Genomic DNA, 21,231 nt, shown 5'->3' on the forward strand with positions numbered 1-21,231 from the left:
AAAGGAAGCCCTTGTACACTGTTGGTGGGAGTGTAAATTAGTACAACCACTGTAAAGAACAGTTTAGAGGTTCCTCAAAAAACTAAAAATAGAACTACCATAGGATCCAGCAATCCCACTGCTAGATATATCTTTCCTTTCCAAAAGAAAGGAAATCAGTATATCAAAGGAATATCTGCACTCCCATGTTTACTGCATTACTATTAACCATAGCCAAGATTTGGAAGCAACCTAAGTGTCCATCAATAGATACATGGATAAAGAAAATGTAGTACATATACTATATATACGCAAGGGAATACTACTCAGTCATAAAAAAGAATGAGATTCAGTCATTTGCAACAACATGGATAGAAGTATAGAGGTGATTATGTTATATAAAATAAGTCAGGCACAGAAAAATAAACTTCATGCATTCTCACTTATTTGTGGGAGCTAAAAATGAAAACAATTGAACTCATGGAGATAGAGAGTAGAATGATGGTTACCAGAGGCTAAGAAGGGTAGTGTAGGGTAAAGGTGGGGAAGTGGAGATGGTTAAGTGGTACAAAAATATAATCAAGCAGAATGGATAACATCCAATATTTGATAACACAACATGGTGACTACAGTCAACAACAATTTATTGTACATTTTAAAATGACTAAAAGGGTATAACTGGATTATTTGGATAAAGGATAAAAACTTTTATGGGTAAAAGGTAAATACCCATTAACCTGATGTGATTATTACACATTGTTTGCCTGTATCAAAATATCTCATGTACCCCATAAATATGTACACCTACTATGTACCTACAAAAATTAAAATGAGGCTGGACACAGTGGCTCATGCCTGTAATCCCAGCACTTTGGGAGGCCGAGGTGAGCGGATCACGAGGTCAGGAGATCAAGACCATCCTCGCTAACATGGTGAAACCCCATCTCTACTAAAAAACACAAAAAATTAGCCAGGCATGATGGTGGGCACCTGTAGTCCCAGCTACTCAGGAGGCTGAGGCAGGAGAATGGCGTGAACCCGGGAGGAGGAGCTTGCAGTGAGCCAAGAACGCGCCACTGCACTCCAGCCTGGACAACAGAACCAGACGCCATCTCAAAAAAAACTAAACTAAACTAAAATGAAAGAAAATGTGAGATAACCCAGGGGCAAATATTTGTATTAGCATTATAATGGAAGACTAGAATTTGGCCAATGGCAAAATGCAGTGTGTTAGGCCATTCTTGCATTGCTGTAAAGAAATACCTGAGGCTGGGTAATTTATAAAGAAAAGAGGTTTAATTGGCTCACAGTTCTGCAAGCTGTACAAGAAACATGGCATAGAAATCTGCTTCTGGTGAGGGCCTCAGGAAGCATACAACCATGATGAAAGGTGAAGGAGGAGCCAGCACATCACACGGCAAGAGCAGGAGCAAGAGAGAGAGGGAAAGAGGTGCTGCACACTTTGTAAAAACCAGATCTTGAGAGAATTCGTGAGGACAGCACCCACCCATTTGTAAGGGATCCACCCCCATGACCCAAACACCTCCCACCAGGCCCCATCTCCCACACTGGGGATTACATTTTCATGTTTAGGTTTTGTTCCCCACCCAAATCTCATCTTGAATTGTAATCCCCACAATCCCCATGCATCAAGGGAGAGAACTGGTGGGAGGTAATTGGATCATGGGGACATGTCCCCCATGCTGTTCTCATGATAGTGACTGAGTTCTCATGAGATCTGATGGTTTCATAAGTGTCTGACTGTTCCTTTTTCACACACTTGCTCTCTCTCACCTGCTGCCATGTGAGATGTGCCTCTTCCCTTTCCGCCATGATTTCCTGAGGCTTCCCCAGCCATGCAGAACTGTGAGTCAATTAAACCTCTTTTCTTTATAAATTATCTAGTCTTGGGCAATTCTTTATAGCAGTGTGAGAACTGACTAATACATACTTCAACATGAGATTTGGAGCAGATGAACATCCAAACTATATCATGAGAGAACAAAATTAGTTTGAAAACTTAGCCTTGAAAGTTCTGTGGTATCACTTCTACTATATTCTGTGGGCCAAAGCAATTCACAAGGCTAGCCCAGCTTCAGGGGGCTGGAAATAAATTTTATTCTTCATGAGATAGGAAAAAAGCATTGTAAATGGATATGCATCAGGATGGTAGGGATTATTGCAGCTATCTTTATGGATAATCTGCAACACAATGTATAACAAGTAAGCTAAGAATACATATAGCAAAATATGTGTAAAATCTATATATTGTGATTTATAAAACTTTATTATAGAAGTTTTATAAAGTAGAAGACCTAAATTTAAAAAGAGGTATACATGTTCCTGAATATGAAGACTTAAATGCTAGTTCTTTCTATAGATTCCAAACAATTCCAATAAAAATTTCACAATATTTTCAAAGAACTTAACAAGCAGAAGACCCAAGAATAGCCAAGATACTCCTGGAAAAGAAAGAGGGAGGAGAAACACCCTACCAGATAGCAAAACTTATTACATCTCTAGTAATATACAAAGTGTGGTATTCATGCAGGAATAGACAATAGGCTAATGAAACAAGCTATGTATACATGAACATTTGATGTATGAATAAATCATAGCAGGTCACTGAGATTAAGCTGGGATAGTAGGTTACCATCTGAAAAAATAGATCCCTACCTCAAACCATATAAAATAATCAATTAGCGATAGTTCAAAAATTGTAGGGTAAAATGTTTAAACTTTTAGAAGAAAATGTGGAATAATGTATTTACTTTAGTGTAAATGAAGTTTCCTTTAAAAATAGAAAGAATACACTAAACATAAAAATAAATATTAATAAATATATCTACAGTAAAATTAACAATTTCTGTTATATTATAAAGAAATAAAATATGAGATCAAACTTGTTTTTAAAGCATCTTTACTCCACAGAGAATTATTACCCAGAATACATAAAAACTCCTAAGAGTTATTGAGAAAAAGACAAATAAGCAATAGAAAAGTGGGCAAAAGGTAGAAGTAGATATTTCCCAGAAGATAAAACCTAAACTGTGAGTAAACCCTTGAAAAGATGCTCAGCTTCATTATTTTTTAACCCGGCAATGCAAATTAAACAACTATAAAATACCATTTCTTCTAGTAGACTCGCAAAAATTAAGAAGTCCACCAACTGCTCTGAGGACATGGCTCAAGGACGTTGTTACAATTGACTCAGAAAACAATCTGCTAATTTCATCTGAAGTGGAATATTTGTACTTCTCAAGACCCAGATATTTCTACTCCTACTTTTATTTTCTAGAGAAACTCTTAAACAGTTATACTAGGGGACATATAAAATAAAGATTCAGAGCAGCACTGTTTATAATAGAAAAAGAAGAAAAAGAACCACTTGATATACCACACATACAAGAAAAAGAACCACTTGGTATACTACAAAGACACTCCTCTGCAAAGAATCATTGCATGTCCTTTCTTCCCAACAGCACCCAATTTTGAGTGAAGCCTCACTTCCCTGGACTGTCCTCGAAATCACCCAATCAAAGCCCAAATCCTAGACTAGGTTCTTTCTAACAGCATTCTTACTGAGACATTCCATAGTTCTCCATGGCATGCACTCTCTCAAGCTACAAGGAGTAAATCAACTTGTTCAACAATAGGTATGTTCCTGATGGTCTTTGACTGGAGGGCATTGACAGGGTGAACACAAAGAACAGTAACTGATCTCCCCTTCTTCCTGGACATGTGAGAAAATGGTTAAATATTGATGTCAGCACTCCTTGAAATCTCCAACTGGGCAATGTTTAAGCTAGGTGTGACCCATAGTCATTGGTGTCGAGAAAGTTGAGAAAATGTAGTATGAGCCATAGTCACTGGTGTCGAGAAAGTTGTGAAAATGTAGGACTGAGAGTATTCAATGTGATTTTAGATTCCAGGCACCTAAAATCACCCATGATGTTGATGGGACCAGAAACTAGGGAATAGAAGTTGTAGAGTGAAGTGGCCTTAGGGCGAGTTTTCCAGCCAGCTAAGAAGAAGTCATTACTGTCTTCTCTCTTGACTCAATTTCCCTCCAGCTGTTGGCATCTTGGAACAAACATGAGAATTTATAGATTGAGACCAAGCAGACTCAAGCAAAGAAGGGGAAAAAACAAGAAGGCAAAAAGTGTGAGTCTCAAATCCACGAAGAATATCAAGGGGTAGCTGGTATTGGCTATGGCTGTGTTGGTCAGGCATGCTGATCCCAGAACACTCAAAGGACAACTCACACCTATCTAGTGTTTTCAAAGAACTTCCATGTCTACTGTCTGTAAACCTCATGCAGACATTTTACAGATGAGGGAAGTGGGACTCAGAGAGGTTATGTGACATACTCAAGATCTCTCTGCCAATAAGAGGTGGAAGCAGGATCTCAACCTCAGTGTAACTGACTCCAAATCCCACCTGAGTTTATCCCTTTTTCTCCACCAGCTTGGCCAGCAGGAGTCTCAGATTGCATCTTCGGAGATCACAGAGCAGAAAGCCAAAGAAGCCAGGAGCCGGAGATTGAAGAGAAGTTTCCTCTGGAGGTTTGCTCAGAAGGGCACTTGGTACTTCCCCTCTCTTCTCCCTCTTACAAGCAATGCAGGGGGAGTTAGAAAACACAAAACACTGGAACTAGGGGTGAAGGAAGGCACTGCTTAAACTGGTCACCGGGACTGCACATCACCAGAGCCCCAGAACAGAGCTTCCCTGAAATAGCAATTGGAGGCGGCTCCCACCAAGCCACATCATCCCCATGACTCATGCAGTCGGCTCTTCCTCAGTTTGTGGAAATGAGACAATGAGGATGCGGATGCGCCGGGTTGCTGGAAATGAGCCGGGCAGTCTCTGGGAGCCATCCAGACATACCCTACTGTTGGGAAGTCCCCTCGGCCACCACCGCATGTCACTCTGAGTGCCCTGGAGAAAAAGTTCTAGTGTCCTGCAGGAACAACTGAGGAATCTGCCCCTCCAATCGCCTTCAGGTGTTAGCACCTAGCTCTCCAGAACCTGGGAGTAGGGCAAGGCTGTGCTGAAGGTGATCTCCAGGCACCGGGCGTGTGTCCGTGGGGCAGGGGCTATTCCTCAGGCTGCAGGAGCCTCTGGGGCACTGTCCCTGCGGTGCACACAGGCCGTCTCACCTCTCCTTTCTCACCCTGCTGAGGACAGGGCTAGTGAAGGATTGGAATTCCTTTGAAACTTGCCTTATTTTCCCCTGAGGGAAACCTACCATCTTTCTGCATTGTGAAGACTGGAGTAAAATCTAGTTGGCATTAAAGCGTTAGCGAGCCTTAATTAGTCTCCCCAGGTCCAACGTAGAAGCAGAGGAGTCTAAAGGCAGACCGCTGACAGTGACATTCTTGGGGAGCTGGCAGTCAGGGAGTCAGACAGTCTTGGAGACTCTGTACCTGGGAAATCCCAAATTGGCCTTTTGTGCAGTAAATCCTCCAGTCCCACCACATCCTTTCCTGTCTCATCCTCAGCTGACTTCAGTGTCCATATGAATCTCCCCTTCATCACTCTGCCCTCACAGATCCTGGACCCCATAAACTTGACTCCATTCTGCCTGCCCCAAAATAAATACACAATGTTGACTCAGCTTTGTGGATCACTCTTAATGCGTCAGCCACTGGATGCCAGTGGTTCTGTGCTTTATGTGTCTCATTACTTTATTCCTCAAGGTAGGAACTACTATTATTATTTCTGTTTTACAGAGAAGGAAACTGACTTGCCCAAGGTCTCCACAGAAGCTTATTTCATCCAACTCTGAGCTGAATATGGACACATCCTGTGGGAATCTCCCAGCTTGTCCCAGAGGCTCTGAGTCCTTCCTGTCTCCCACTCTACTCCAACTTCTGGTTCATCTGCTCCTGGGGAAATGGACCAGGGTGTTACAATCCACCCCTGCTCCACTTCACTCAGCCTCTCCAGCCTGCAGCCCCACTGCCCTCTGTCCTCAGCTTCTTGCTGTGTCCTGAGACTCCTGGGGTTTTCATTCCTCTCTAGCAGGTGGCAAAAGGATAAGGATTGGGATCCAGGGATAAGATTTAAATAGAGGATTAAGGCTCTGATTGGAGTTATGGTTAGTGTAAGGACACACCCACAGAATTTGGGATAGGAATTGGGTCCAGAGAACAAAAACTGGGATTTCAGAATTAGAGGTGTTAAGGGTAGTGACATTCTGTTCCCTGGCCCCAATTCCTATCCTTCCAGCTCTGCCACCCTATGACTTTCACTCTGCCTATTCTTTAGCCTCTGCGAACGCCCCAGTTTGTAGAGACCATGGTGTTTCCTTGCTCCGATTCTGTCTTTGTCAGTCTTGGTCTGAGTTTGAGAGGAAAGAGGAGTGAAGGAGCCTTCTACTTGACAGGCTGTTAAGCTGTGGCTGGCACTGAAGCCAGGATGGGAATGGGGAGTGGGGAAGGGAGGGCGTCAGCTGGGTTAGGGGCCCTGCAGAGAAGCCAGCCAGGAACAATTGGGAACAAAGGCTGGATACTCTTCCGCTGAGCCCCAGAGCCTGGCCTTGGCCTTCCGGGAACAGCTCCAGGAAATGGCTGAGATTCCAGATTTGGAAGGAAGAGACCGGTAAACACGAGCTGGGATCTGAGAGGGGAGTGTGGCCTCTGTCTAGGTTGTGGGTGAAAGGGGGCAGCGGGCAAGAGCCGACATTGTAGGCTCAAAAGCTGCAAGGCCTGCCTGCTACAGGCATGGACACAGGCTCTTGGGACTGGAAAGACTCTTAAAAGGTCTTTTACTCCAACAGCCTTTCCAGGGCCTGAAAAATACTCCTGCCGAGGATCCTCCAATAGTTTCAGTGATAAGATGGGCCTAAAAACAAATACACAATGTTGGCTCAGCTTTATGGATCACTCTTAATGCGTCAGGCACCAGATGCCGGTGGTTTTATCCTTTATGTGTTTCATCATTACTTTATCCCACAAAGTAGGAACTACTATTATTATTTCCATTTTACAGAGAAGGAAACTGACTTGCCCAAGGTCTCCACAGAAGCTTATTTCATCCAACTCTGAGCTGAATATGGACACATCCTGTGGGAATCTCCCAGCTTGTCCCAGAGGCTCTGAGTCCTTCCTGTCTCCCACTCTACCCCACCCCCTGGCTCATCTGCCCCTGGGGAAATGGACCAGGGTGTTACAATCCACCCCTGCTCCACTTCACTCAGCCTCTCCAGCCTGCAGCCCCACTGCCCTCTGTCCTCAGCTTCTTGCTGTGTCCTGAGACTCCTGGGGTTTTCATTCCTCTCTAGCAGGTGGCAAAAGGATAAGGATTGGGATCCAGGGATAAGATTTAAATAGAGGATTAAGGCTCTGATTGGAGTTATGGTTAGTGTAAAGATACCCTGTAAGAAATCCCCGACTAGATCATGAGATAAAGCTTAGCGCTGAAGTTAGGGTCGGAGGTTACAGCTAAAGGGTCGAGGTCAGAGAGTTTCTCGCCTCTGGTCTCCTCCCAGTTCTCCAAGGCACTGAGGGCCAGGCAGGAAGCATCGGTTTCCTCAAAGCCGCTTCCCTCCTGGGGCAGAGTCTCGGTCACAAACAACCACCACCAGCCCACCCCGCCCCTCCTTCCCTCTTCGCTGTGAGCTCAGAGCAGCAGGACAAAGTGCTGGGGACAAGGACAAAAGGCTGAGAGTAGCCATGGGCTCTGGAGGAGAAAGCCTCCGGGGGGGCCGGGCTTCCCGGCCTCTGCTGCTCCTGCTCATCATGGGTGAGTTGCTCTCCCTCTCCTGGCCCATGCTCCCTCCATCCAAGGCCTGCTCAGGGCAGAAGAGGCCTGCTGACTGCTTGCTTCCCTTTTGCAGTGGGGGGACCAGAGATGAGAATGATGATGACGATGATGATGATGATTAACGTGTGTAAGTGTATGTGTGTTTGTGTGTGTGCGCACATGCCAGAGATAGAGAGAGAGAGAGAGAGAGAGAGAGAGAGAGAACATACTATGCAAGCCCTGGCCTGGATGCTGTGCATACTGGCCTTCTCTCCTACCAGCTAGCTCGTTCTTTGAGGGGCAGCCTTCAGTAGTTCAGAGTACAGGTCATCTGGCAAACTCGCACACAAGAGAAGACAGATGAGGGGGTGCCAGGAATTTGGGGTGTTGCTGGTGATCAGACTGGGCTCTGCTCCGTTTCCCTCCCAGGAGGCATGGCTCAGGACTCCCCGCCCCAGATCCTAGTCCACCCGCAGGACCAGCTGTTCCAGGGCCCTGGCCCTGCCAGGATGAGCTGCCGAGCCTCGGGCCAGCCACCTCCCACCATCCGCTGGCTGCTGAATGGGCAGCCCCTGAGCATGGTGCCCCCAGACCCACACCACCTCCTGCCTGATGGGACCCTTCTGCTGCTGCAGCCCCCTGCCCGGGGACATGCCCACGATGGCCAGGCCCTGTCCACAGACCTTGGTGTCTACACATGTGAGGCCAGCAACCGGCTGGGCACAGCAGTCAGCAGAGGCGCTCGGCTCTCTGTGGCTGGTGAGGTCTGGGAGGGGAGCTTCAGGGTGGGGCAAACCTGGGTGGAGACATATGAATTGAATGTTCAAGGGAACATCTGAGAGCAGAGGCCTGGGCTGCAAGGCTTGGGAGGGCAAGCTGGGGTGGGGCTGGCCCAAAATGGGAGGCCAGGAAGGTGGGCAAAGCAGAAGGGGGCAAGAGTGATAAGGGAGGGAGAGGAGGCCTGGGCCCTGCTCCCTGTCACCTTCCATCCTCTCCACAGTCCTCCGGGAGGATTTCCAGATCCAGCCTCGGGACATGGTAGCTGTGGTGGGTGAGCAGTTAACTCTGGAATGTGGGCCGCCCTGGGGCCACCCAGAGCCCACAGTCTCATGGTGGAAAGATGGGAAACCCCTGGTCCTCCAGCCCGGAAGGCACACGGTAAGTGTGGCCCCCTCTCCCACACTTCATCCTGGCCTGGGCAGACCTGGGCACACCCTGAGGGACTGACCTGCCCTCCAGCCCCGCATCCTCCAGTAGAATTTGAGGAGGGGAGAGCAGAGGGACCTCAAATTTCCCCCCAGCTCAGAGCCCCTCCCCACGTAGGAGACTTCACAGTGAACCTGGCCCTGACAGGTGTCCGGGGGATCCCTGCTGATGGCAAGAGCAGAGAAGAGTGATGCAGGGGCCTACATGTGTGTGGCCGCCAACAGCGCAGGACACAGGGAGAGCCGCGCAGCCCGGGTGTCCATCCAGGGTAAGGACAGGGGTCGGCTAAAATCAGGGCCAGGCTGCGGGCTCCAGTTAGGGTGGTACGTTCTGGTTTGGGCTGGGGTTAAGGTATGTGGGGTCAGGGTCAAAGTGCTGGGGGTCTCATGTAGTGGGAGGTTCCCCCTGCTAGAGTAGAAATCGGAATGCTCAAGACCTGGAGACTGGGAGTTCGGGTTCCCTGGGGTTCCTCCCTGGCTGAGGGATGTTCCACACCTCAGTTCTGTCACTCCGGCCTGTAGGCCCCAGCCCAGCCCCATCCTCCCCCCAGAGCCCCAGGACTACACAGAGCCTGTGGAGCTTTTGGCTGTGCGAATTCAGCTGGAAAATGTGACACTGCTGAACCCGGACCCCGCAAAGGGCCCCAAGCCTGGACCGGCTGTGTGGCTCAGCTGGAAGGTAAGGGCCAGGTGCTAAGGGTGAAAGCCAGTCCAGAGCTCAAGAAAGGGCTGTTCCTGAGTTCTCTGACCCCTCGCCCTTCCTCGCAACTCCTTCCCAGGTGAGCGGCCCTGCTGCACCTGCCCAATCTTACACGGCCTTGTTCAGGACCCAGACTGCCCCGGGAGACCAGGGAGCTCCGTGGGCAGAGGAGCTGCTGGCCGGCTGGCAGAGCGCAGAGCTTGGAGGCCTCCACTGGGGCCAAGACTATGAGTTCAAAGTGAGACCATCCTCCGGCCGGGCTCGAGGCCCTGACAGCAACGTGCTGCTCCTGAGGCTGCCGGAAAAAGGTCAGGGCCTGATCCCTTCGGAACCCAACAATATGCCCTCTGGCTCCTTCTTATCTGGGGGCCCCTGGACTGTTCTGCTTCAGTCTTGGGGGGAGATTATGGGTCCTACTCTGGAACTCCCTTCTGCCCTGGCCAGGCCAGCAGAGCTTCGAGAGGCTTCTTGTCTCCTTGGTGGGGTTCTGACTCTGTGTCCCCCATCCCAGCTCCTTTCCCTAGCGTCTTCTCCCTCAGAGCCCCTCATAGCCTCTCTTCCACCCCTCCAGTGCCCAGTGCCCCACCCCAGGAGGTGACCCTAAAACCTGGCAATGGCAGTGTCCTTGTGAGCTGGGTCCCACCACCTGCTGAAAACCACAATGGCATCATCCGTGGCTACCAGGTACCCCCACAAACTGACATAGCCCTTCCTAGTGCTGCCTGGACATCTCTTTTCTCTAGAGTTCTGCATACCCTTGCTCTGTGCACTGAGAAAGGCACCTGGGCAGAGAAGCAAAGAAAACCTTCTTTTGCTGAGCAAGGATCCACTGTGCCAGACCCTGCCAAGCACTTGACCTCCCTGATCCCGTTTCACCTCACAGTCCACCGTGGGGTATTATCCCCAGTGTACAGACATGGAAAGTGGGGCTAAGGCCACAGGAATAAGAAACAGACTAGATCAAACCAGGCTGTGAATAAGGGAGTGGTGCTCAAAGTGTGACTTCTAGAGCAGCAACATCAGCCTCACCCAGGAACTTGTTAGGAACACAAACCCTGAGATCCTTTCTCAGGGCTAATAAATCAGAAACTCAGAGATGGGCCTGGCAAACTATACTTTAGCAGGCCCTCCAGGTGACTTGGAAGGCTGCTGTTGTTTGAAAACTACTATGTTACATGTATTTTAGCAGATTGCTTTTGCCCTTCTTCTGTTCATCTAGAGAGAGGTAGCTCTCACTTGGCTGGGAGAATAGGAGGGGAATAGGAAATTGGGTGCATTCCCCAAGTGGATGGCAGGGCAGAATAACCACATCCCTGGAGTCTGATCTGCAGACAAAGGGCTTAGCTTCTGGGATGGTGCCTGGGGCAGCTGTTCACCTCTTCTTGTGCCTCAGGTCTGGAGCCTGGGCAACACGTCACTGCCCCCCGCCAACTGGACTGTGGTTGGTGAGCAGACCCAGCTGGAAATCACCACCCGCATGCCAGGCTCCTACTGTGTGCAAGTGGCTGCAGTCACTGGTGCTGGAGCTGGAGAACTCAGTAGCCCTGTCTGCCTCCTTTTAGGTGAGGGCAGTACCCACAGGCCCACCCTACCCTTCAGCCTGCATCCCGCCTTCCTCTCTCCCTGCTCCTGCCTCACACTTCTAGCTCTTCCCCCTTGCCTGCCAGGCCCTCACTGCCTCGACTCCCCCTCCCCCTGAGCTCTGCATCCCATACAGAGCAGGCCATGGAGCGAGCCACCCGAGAACCCAGTGAGCATGGTCCCTGGACTCTGGAGCAGCTGAGGGCCACCTTGAAGCGGCCTGAGGTCATTGCCACCTGTGGTGTTGTGCTCTGGCTGCTGCTTCTGGGCACCGCTGTGTGTATCCACCGCCGGCGCCGAGCTGGGGTGCACCTGGGCCCAGGTGAGATTCTGAGGGGTCCCACACATATACAGGCCTCCTCAGCATCCAGTCAGACTGGTGCAGGGGCTTTGGATCTCTGGCCAGGTGATTCAGCCTCTGGATTTAGCCTTCCTCCTGTCTTCTCCCAGGTCTGTACAGATATACCAGTAAGGACGCCATCCTAAAACACAGGTGAGAGGTGAAGGGGGAGGTCTGTAGTAAGGGAGGGTGGCAAGGGACAGTGCAGCTGCAACAGAGAAGAATGGAGGACTAGTCTACCTGCCAGGCAGTCTGGGACTCTCGTACATGAATCTCTCCTGTAACTCCAACTGAGAGTTCGTTTCTCTGTCATTACTATTCCTATCACACCACTTGACAGACCAGTAAACTGAAACTCATAGAACTTGAGTGACTTTACTCAAGGCTGCCCAACTAGAGACTGGCCTTCTGAATCCCCAGTCCAGGGCTCTTGTCACCCCACCTCTCCTGCTGCCTAACCCTGCTAGGTGGAGAATAATCAGCATGAGACAACCAGCTCGAATGTCTCATCTTATGTGTGCACCTATGGTCTACCAAGTAGTGCCTTTGCACTCAGTAATTCTCTCACTGAGCCATTGTGCCTGCATCATAATCCATCCGCAGCTACAGCAGAGGCTGTTCGGTGCCTACATCATAGATTCTTCCTCACTGTTCTCAAAAACAGGATCTGCCCATAGGCCCTTCTGCTTCCGGTATACTTGGCTGCCAGGACAAGTCTGCAGTTTTGGGACATCATGCTGATAGAGAACACATCCTTCTTGCTCTCGTTCTCTGAGTTCTGTACTAAGTAACCGCTTCATCTCTCTGTCTGCTTTCTTGGCTCTTTATTTCATTAGATCTCCTCTGGGAGGCTTCCCACTCCAGGTCTGCATCTATCCACAGAAGTTACTGAGCACCTACTGTGTGCCAGCACATCCAGGCCTAGAGCTGCCATTTCACTGTCAGGTCCTCAGCCCAGAGCAGGGGTCCAAGCCAGCTGGTGTTGTGTTCTGACCTTTTCTGAGTTCACTGTCTTCTTTCTTTCAGCTACCTCCTGGCTTTGTCTGCTCTGCCCTAAGCTTTCTCTGGCTTCCCTGGGAACTCCTGCTCTGTCCTGGAGGGAGATTCCATTCTGATCTGTGGTTCATTCATTCTTTTGGAAGAGCCTCCACCTGCCAGGATCTCTCAGTGTAGGCAGAGACAGGCATGAGGGGATATGAGTGCAATCCTGTACTGGCCACGCAGAAGTGGGTACAAGACACATGGAGGGGGTCAATGTGGAAAAACATAGGAGAAAGAAGATTCCACAGTACCCTGACAGTAAGAAGAGGGTGGAGGGAAAAGCAATGAAGCAGCAAGTAATAGCCAGATATGTCCATAGGGAAAGACAAACCATTTGTTCTAGCTCGGGTGTAGGGTGAGAGATGGGTCAGAGCAAAGGATATAGTTAGGGAGTTGGAAACCAGACCAAGGAGAGTCCTGTTAGCCATGCTAGGTACCTGGGCTCTACCGTGGTAAATGAGGGGCCGTTGAAGGTCTTATGCAGAGAAACTCCTTGCTCAGATCCCTGTTCTTGAAGGATCACTCAGGCAGCCAGAGGCCAACATCCATGGAGCAAGCTCCTGCTCTGCCAGCTGAGTAATCTCAGATTTCCCCCATTTAAACTCAGACCATCAGCCTTGAGTGTAGAAGGTCTAATTGTTACCATTTTACAGATGAGAAAACTGAGGCTTAGAGAGGATGTATTTACCCAAGTACAACAGATGTACATACCCAAGCTAAGCTGTGACAGATAGGGATTGTCAAACCAGATTTGTCTTCAGGTCTTCTTTTCACCTCAGCAAACATAGCTGTCTGTCATTACTACCTCCCAGCTCTGGGTGACCTGGATTTCCCCTCATCCAGGAATAGAAGGGTGCTGAGTTTGGGGGATGGGTCAGAGATCTTAAGGAGTCTGTGAAAAGCTGAGAAGCAGTAGTAAGGATAAAGCAGATACCACCAACTCCTTGCCCTCTTCTGCTGCCCTCTGAACAGGAGGTCTTGGCCAATAAGGTTCTCACTTATCCCTGTCTCTCCCGGCCTCACCCCCTCCCTCCACTGCCCCAGGATGGATCACAGTGACTCCCAGTGGTTGGCAGACACTTGGCGTTCCACCTCTGGCTCTCGGGACTTGAGCAGCAGCAGCAGCCTCAGCAGTAGGCTGGGGGCGGACCCCCGGGACCCGCTAGACTGTCGTCGCTCCTGTGAGCATGCTCAGTGGGGGCAAGGGCCTAGCTGGGGGCAGTGATCCCAGGGATGGAGAGTGGGACATGCTCACCATAATTCCTCCTGTCATTTATATCACAGTGCTCTCCTGGGACTCCCGAAGCCCCGGCGTGCCCCTGCTTCCAGACACCAGCACTTTTTATGGCTCCCTCATCGCTGAGCTGCCCTCCAGTCCCCCAGCCAGGCCAAGTCCCCAGGTCCCAGCTGTCAGGCGCCTACCACCCCAGCTGGCCCGACTCTCCAGCCCCTGTTCCAGCTCAGACAGCCTCTGCAGCCGCAGGGGACTCTCTTCTCCACGCTTGTCTCTGGCCCCTACAGAGGCTTGGAAGGCCAAAAAGAAGCAGGGTAAGGAGAGGGAGAATAGACATAGCCTGAGCTGGTGGTAGAGGGGCCCAGGAGTGGGAATGTGATGGGAATGAGACCTCAAAGCCTGGAGTGAGGTGAACCTCCATACCCTCCTTCCATTCTCCTCTCCAGGTGGACACAAGACCTCTTTCTCCTACCACCAGAGTACTCAGCTAGGGGTGCAATAGCCTCAGCTTTTTGCACTGTCCTCTTGTTTCAGTTTGGCTACACCAGCAGTGAGCCCTAATTCTGCAGTCAATTCAACTCAGCAAACATTTAATAAGGACCACTGCATGCCAGACATGGGGAACACAAGAGACACCACATACAGCCCTTGACTTCTAAGGGTTCAGGGCCTAACGAAAGTGCTGACTAGCATACAAGTAATGCTAGAGCCTAGAGGAATGTGACCAGTGCTGCCACGAAGCCTCAGGCTCCCATGAGTTCATCTCCTGGTGTACTATATACAGGTGTGCTTGGGCACCGACTTCCAACTCACTTCTCGGAGAGGAATGGGCATTTCCTTTCTGGAGAGGTTTCTCTCCTGACTCCCAGCTGCCTTCTTTGACTTTCCAGACAAAAATAATTATAGCCTCCATTTCTTGATCAATGACTATATACTGGGTGCTTTACTTATATTTGTTACTTCATTTAATCCTCACAATAGATTGGCTGGCTACTATTTCTCTGATTTTACAGACAGGAAGAGGGCCAGAATGATTGAGTTACTAGTTCAAACTTCTGCAAGTAATTAGCTACAGGACTCAAACCTGAAGGCAGGATAGTCTGCCTCTGAGGGCGATTCTGAGTCTCTCTGGAGCTCCCTCAGGAAATCTGATTCTCTCTTTGAGTATTTTTTCCTATTTCTGGCCTGCAGAACACTGGCCTGCACTCTACCTGCTGTCTTCTTGAGTCTTCTGTACTGATAAGTAACACCTAACAAATGTTCTACAGCCAAGTCTTTTTTTTTTTTAAGTGGATTTAATCCAACTTTTAATAAGACAAAGATAGATTAAGATAATTAAGAGCTTGTTCAATATCCAGAATTTTATGACTCTAAATATCAGTGAAGCTGGCATTCTTACCAGCTTTGCCTCAGAGCTATTGGATTATAAATCCTTGGTGGTAATGAAACACCAGATAAAAAGAGGTTGAATAGTCTTATTTGAAAAACAGCCTTCCCACGAAGAACTACACCGACTTTAATGGAATGGATAGCCCCTCATAGAACAGTAATGCTACTGGAAAGAGGTGAGTGGTTTTCTACAGCCAGTTCTTAAGAAGGGTTCCAATTTGGAGATGAAGCTTCCTAGCCTGTGGTTTACTTCACTCCCTGTTTCTCCTCACTCTAGCCCCATCTCACCACTGTCCCCAGGATAGGTCAACCACAGCAACTCCTTGGCTGGTGGACACTAGATATTCTACCTCTACCTCCCAGGACCTCAGCAGCAGCAAGATCATGCTATGGTCTTCTGCAGAGCCATGGAGCTGATTCTACTGCTGTTTCTTCCTCTTCTAAAACTGGCAGCCTCTCCCATTGCCCCCCACTCCCCTTTATCTGCTTGTTCCTTTTTCTTATTATTTGGCCTTAGTTGGGGTTTCTTCTCTAGTGCTGATATCCTCACAATTGCAGCCTCCTGTCTCTCGTCCATCATAACAGGTTCTTAGTTCTGCTCACTTTGCCAGATACATGCACTGAATAACCTCATTCATTCATTATTTTATTCAAACAAATATTTATTGCAATTTGGCCAATGAGTTTCAACCTTTCACCTTGATAACATTTTTCTTGTATAGTTTATTCAATTAGAATTGAAACTAAAGTCCAAGTAACTCCAAGCAATGTAGGAGGATGGCTTTTGTTACCAGGGTCCCTTAGAGGAAGTGAAACAGGCTAGGATAAAAGTGGCCTTTTCCAGGCCTGGCTGTTTTCTTTCCCTTTCCACTCAAACCAGTCAACCAACTTGTGCTCACATTTCTGAGCTTAGTCAAGAAGCCAGGCACTAGACAAGACGAGGCTGATGATAGCAGAGTTGGTGCACCAACCCAGAAGTTGGCTCCCAGGACTACCTGGGTCATATGAAAGCTATAGAAAATCAACAAAAACCAAACAGCCAAAGTACCAAAGGAAACTTTGATGGAGGGAGTCTAGTCATTGATGAGTTTCCATCCCAAAGGATCAGAAGGTCTGGCCACTAGTACATAAATGGGGTCTTGGTCAGTGCCAAAGCCTGGCTCACTTCCTTGCTCTGAAGCTGCCCATAGTGGCCTCCAGATCTCTGATACAAGACTGACTAGATAGCTCTACCCTGAGGGTCCTGCCTAGTCCCTGGTCCACCAAGATGGGAAACCCTTTCCTAGTTGGGCTTCTGGTCATGGGACACTAATCTAAAGGCTGTTTCTTTTCTCCTTTGATGGTCTTCAGGTTCCTGGTCCTGCAAAAATCTCTTTCCTCTATTACCCTATTCTTGTCTGGCTTAAACTTAGATCCCTTTTGCATTCTGGCCTGACCAAGAAGCATGATCACAGGTCACTGCACACAATTGCGGCTGTCTCTTTCATTTCCAGCTTCTCCATTGTGAAAGTTCACTCAGAGCCCTGTCTCTCCACTGCCCATGTGGGCCAGATGACAGCTTCCATCTTGTAGGTGATTCTTCCCACTGTGTGTTTATATCCACATTTCTGGTATCACCCATGCATTCGTTCTTCCATTCAACAAAAAGTATTGAATAGCTATGGGCAGGGCATTGCCTCCCTGGGAAAGACCCATACCTTTTCCTACTCTGAAGTTCCTCTTCCTACTAACCAACTGTCTCCTGTCACAGCCGACATTGTGTGTCGATCCCTGTTTTTGTCTTACTCACTCAGCTCAACCTGACAGTCTACCCCACCTTTCAAGTGAGAGACAGTCGAGTTTCCCAGTGCAGGGCTATCCAGAGCCATGTGAGATACTTGCAATGTGAGAAATGGAAATTCATAGATTCTCTCCAAGAAAAGAAGGAGTATTTTTCTTACTGAGCCAAAATTCATGAGAGTAGCAATGTGAGGGTATAGAGATCAGGAAGATTGGAATGAATACAGTCAAGGAAAAGGAAGTTGTTTTTTAAAGTATCTATCAAGGCCAAGAACTTGCACAATCTGTTTTACTTAATTGTCAAGACCATCATTCAAAGTGGTTGTTTACACATGAAACTGGGACTCAGAAAGGTACATGGACTGCGCTGAGGTCACACAGCTGAGCTGGGCAGGTCTTTTGACTCCAAGCCTAGTGCTCCTTCTACCCTATCACAGCTGCTGGATGAAGATGGGGGTGTGGAAGGGATTCAGGGGGGTTTCCCTCTCTTTTCTCTGGGTTCCGGGTCCTGCAGGCTGAATTGAATAAGACTGAAGATGGAGACAGCAGCTGGGATCTGAAAGGTCCATCCTGGGCCCCGCAACCACCAACTTTTTCTTTGCAGAGCTGCAGCATGTCAACAGTTCCCCACTGCTCCGGGGCAGCCAACCCTTGGAGCTCCGGGCCTGTGAGTTGGGAAATAGAGGTTCCAAGAACCTTTCCCAAAGCCCAGGTGAGAGAAGGTCCCTGAAATGGAAGTGAAGGGGCGAGATAGGGTGTAGGGGTGCAGGGGCTCACCAGCCCAGGCCCCTCCCACAGGCTCATCCTCCTTTCCCTGAGGAGGCTGATGAGGGTTGGATGGAGTAGGGGACAGGTAGCTAAGGGGGCTGGTGGGGGGGTCGGCAGGCTGAGCTCCAGAGCAGATGGAGATGCCAGTTCTCACACCAAGCTTCTATTCCCCAGGAGCTGTGCCCCAAGCTCTGGTTGCTTGGCGGGCCCTGGGACCGAAACTCCTCAGCTCCTCAAATGAGCTGGTTACTCGTCCTCTCCCTCCAGCACCCCTCTTTCCTCATGAAACTCCCCCAACTCAGAGTCAACAGACCCAGTAAGAGGGTATGGGGTCCGGAAGCAGGGCTGGGAGAGAGGGGGTGTGGGGAGTGTGTACTGGGATTGGACAGGCTGGGGAAGGGGAGAAAGGACTTGAAGAGCTGTACTAACCACTGTGCCGTCACTCTCTCACCCTGATCAGGCCTCCGGTGGCACCACAGGCTCCCTCCTCCATCCTGCTGGCAACAGCCCCCATTCCCATCCTTAGCCCCTGCAGCCCCCCTAGCCCTCAGGCCTCTTCCCTCTCTGGCCCCAGCCCAGCTTCCAGTCACCTGTCCAGCTCTTCACTGTCATCCCTGGGGGAGGATCAAGACAGCGTGCTGACCCCTGAGGAGGTAGCCCTGTGTTTGGAACTCAGTGAGGGTGAGGAGACTCCCAGGTGAGTGGCTTGAGAGATAGCCAAAGAACTACAGAAAAGCTACGGGAGCACGCGCCTCTCCACCCATTCCGCCCTCCCTCAACTGGGGCTTTTCTGCTACTACAACCCCCATTCCACCCAAACCATTGCTGTCTCCCCTTTTGCCTCTCCCTAGGAACAGCGCGTCTCCCATGCCAAGAGCTCCTTCACCCCCCACCACCTATGGGTATATCAGCACCCCAACAGCCTCAGAGTTCACAGGCATGGACAGGACCGGAGGAGGGGTGGGGTCCGAGGGGGGAGTCTTGCTGTGCCCACCTCGGCCCTGCCTCACCCCCACCCCCAGCGAGGGCTCCTTAGCCAATGGTTGGGGCTCAGCCTCTGAGGACAATGCTGCCAGCGCCAGAGCCAGCCTTGTCAGCTCCTCCGATGGCTCCTTCCTCGCTGATGCCCACTTTGCCCGGGCCCTGGCAGTGGCAGTGGATAGCTTTGGTTTTGGTCTAGAGCCCAGGGAGGCAGACTGCGTCTTCACAGGTAGGTGAGGTCTCCCCATCTTACTCCTCACTCATGCCCCTCGCCTTTCTAACAACCATCATAATGTCATCATTGTTAAAACAACTAGTTTTATTGAACGATTATTGTATCTCAGGTACTATGATAAGTGCTTTGCATACATTTAATATTGAAAGTCTATGTGGAATATTCTTTATCCCTCTTATCCCAATGAGGAAACGTTAAGTCAGATAGTTTTATTAGTTTGCTCAAGGTCACCCACAGAACAAGGACAAATTGTCCAATTCGTTTGGTTGTTTGTTTTTGTTTGGTTTGGTTTGGTTTTGTTTGTTTGTTTGTTTGTTTTGCCCAGGCAGTGGCATGATCTGAGCTCACTGCAACCTCCGCCTCCCAGGTTCAAGAGATTCTCCTGCCTCAGCCTCCCGAGTAGCTGGGATTACAGGCACCTGCCACGCCCAGCTAATTTTTTTTGTACTTTCCGTAGAGACGGGGTTGCATGTTGGCCAGGCTGGTTTTGAACTCCTGACCTCAAGTGATCTGCCCGCCTCAGCTTCCCAAAGTGTTCGGATTATAGGCGTGAACCGCTGAGCCTGGCCTAAATTGTCCAGTTCTAAAGGCAGCCAACTGTAGGTCCATTTTCCTGCCTCTAGGACTCCCCTCTTACCCTGACTTGAGTCTCCACGAAAGGTTGCTCTATCCTCTTCCAATTCCATCCTCCTGCCCTGTCAGTGGCTGGGGCTGAGGAGCCACTGGGCTCACCCCTGACATTCCCAGCAGAGTGGGACCTTTATCTCCATGTCAGTAGAAGGTAGTGCAGGGTCCTGGCTGCTTTGGTGTCCCTTCCCCACATGCACCATCAGATCCCCCATCTCCATTTTACTAACCCTAACTCTACCCTTTGCCCCCAAGAAAAACAACCAGGATTGTGCTAAATGGGAGGGCAAGGATTATCCAGGACAGAGGTGCCCATGATGGCAGAAGAAGAATGCCCAGGGAATGGAGATGTGCAAGGAGAGTGCAGATAGAAGGCCAGAGCTGGGCTGGGAGGAAACAGTTCAATCACTTCTCCCTAAAGAAACAAATGGATCAAGCCCCTGGGGATGTGGCCTCTGGGACTGATGGGCTGAGTTGGGGCTAGGTTATGTTTAGGGCTGGGTACATGCCCTGAGCTGGTCCTAAGCTTCCTGTACTAAACTGGCCCCTAGGGGCTGAAGGTCAACCCCCCATAGACACCTCTACCCTCCCTGACAGATGCCTCATCACCTCCCTCCCCAAGGGATGACATCTTCCTGACCCCCAACCTCTCCCTGCCCCTGTGGGAGTGGAGGCCAGACTGGTTGGAAGACATGGAGGTCAACCACACCCAGCTGCTGGGAAGGGGGATGCCTCCCTGGTCCCCTGACTCTCGGATCTCTTCCCAGAGAAGTCAGCTCCACTGTCCTGTGCCCAAGGCTGGTGGTGAGTGTCTGTCTTCCTGGCTAATGTGTCCATCTTGACCAGAGGGCCTCTGGGAAGAAGCCAGGAGGAAGCCTGTCATTGGGGAAGGGAGATAAGGAGCAGGGAAGATAACTCCACTGTCCTTCAGCTTCTCCTGTAGATTACTCCTGAACTGTGTCCCTGAGACTGCCCAGACGGGAATCAGAACCACTTCTCCTGTCCACCCACAAGACCTGGGCTGTGGTGTGTGGGTCTTGGCCTGTGTTTCTCCGCAGTTGGGGTCCACCTTCCCAAGCCTCTGGACACTTCTCCCTCCAGGATTGTGAAAACAAGTGAAAACAAAATTAGAGCAAAGCTGACCTGGAGCCCTCAGGGGGCAAAACATCATCTCCACCTGACTCCTAGCCACTGCTTTCTCCTCTGTGCCATCCACTCCCACTACCAGGTCGCTTTGGCCTGAAGAACAGCCCAGTCTCCTGCTGTCCCCACCCATTTGGATCATAGGAAGTAGAGGAGCCAGAGGTGCCTTCATGGAGAACAACAGTGGCTGCTGGGAGAGGGCTGTGGAGGAAGGAGTTTCTCGGAGCCCCCTCTCAGCCTTACCTGGGCCCCTCCTCTAGAGAAGAGCTCAACTCTCTCCCAACTTTACCATGTAAAGAAAATAATTATGAAAGCCACTGAGGCACTGAGGCCCTACCTCATGCCAAGCAACGGGTTCAAGGCTGGGTCTAGGGAGGATGCTGAAGGAAGGGAGGTGTGAGACCATAGGTCCAAAGCACCGTCCTTGTACTGTTGTCACTATGAGCTTAAGAAATTTGATATCATAAAATGGTCAAGACTTGA

General features: G+C 49.8%; 1 protein-coding gene across 1 annotated transcript; it reads left to right on the top strand.

Annotated features, from left to right (window-relative positions):
• The first annotated feature begins 6,762 nt into the window (after positions 1 to 6,762).
• On the top strand, positions 6,763 to 21,231 carry ROBO4 (roundabout guidance receptor 4). Its single transcript, XM_031652828.1, has 18 exons — positions 6,763 to 7,725; positions 8,155 to 8,484; positions 8,726 to 8,883; positions 9,079 to 9,199; positions 9,482 to 9,609; positions 9,710 to 9,938; positions 10,202 to 10,314; positions 11,024 to 11,192; positions 11,348 to 11,533; positions 11,662 to 11,704; positions 13,637 to 13,773; positions 13,877 to 14,140; positions 17,599 to 17,706; positions 17,937 to 18,078; positions 18,223 to 18,459; positions 18,614 to 18,972; positions 20,203 to 20,409; positions 20,537 to 21,231. Exons 1-18 carry the CDS (start codon positions 7,656 to 7,658, stop codon positions 20,557 to 20,559), a joined length of 3,024 nt encoding a protein of 1,007 aa, XP_031508688.1. The 5' UTR covers positions 6,763 to 7,655; the 3' UTR covers positions 20,560 to 21,231.

The sequence above is a fragment of the Papio anubis genome, chromosome 12 (assembly GCF_008728515.1).
Source record: "Papio anubis isolate 15944 chromosome 12, Panubis1.0, whole genome shotgun sequence".
Classification (NCBI taxonomy): domain Eukaryota; kingdom Metazoa; phylum Chordata; class Mammalia; order Primates; family Cercopithecidae; genus Papio; species Papio anubis.

What these genes read in the sequence shown, in the direction of transcription:
- ROBO4 (XM_031652828.1), top strand. Translation starts at nt 7,656, where the DNA reads ATGGGCTCTGGAGGAGAAAGCCTCCGGGGGGGCCGGGCTTCCCGGCCT. An exon ending in GCTGCTCCTGCTCATCATGG is followed by an intron (nt 7,726 to 8,154) that starts GTGAGTTGCTCT and finishes TTTCCCTCCCAG; the next exon opens with GAGGCATGGCTCAGGACTCC. An exon ending in GGCAGACTGCGTCTTCACAG is followed by an intron (nt 18,973 to 20,202) that starts GTAGGTGAGGTC and finishes CCTCCCTGACAG; the next exon opens with ATGCCTCATCACCTCCCTCC.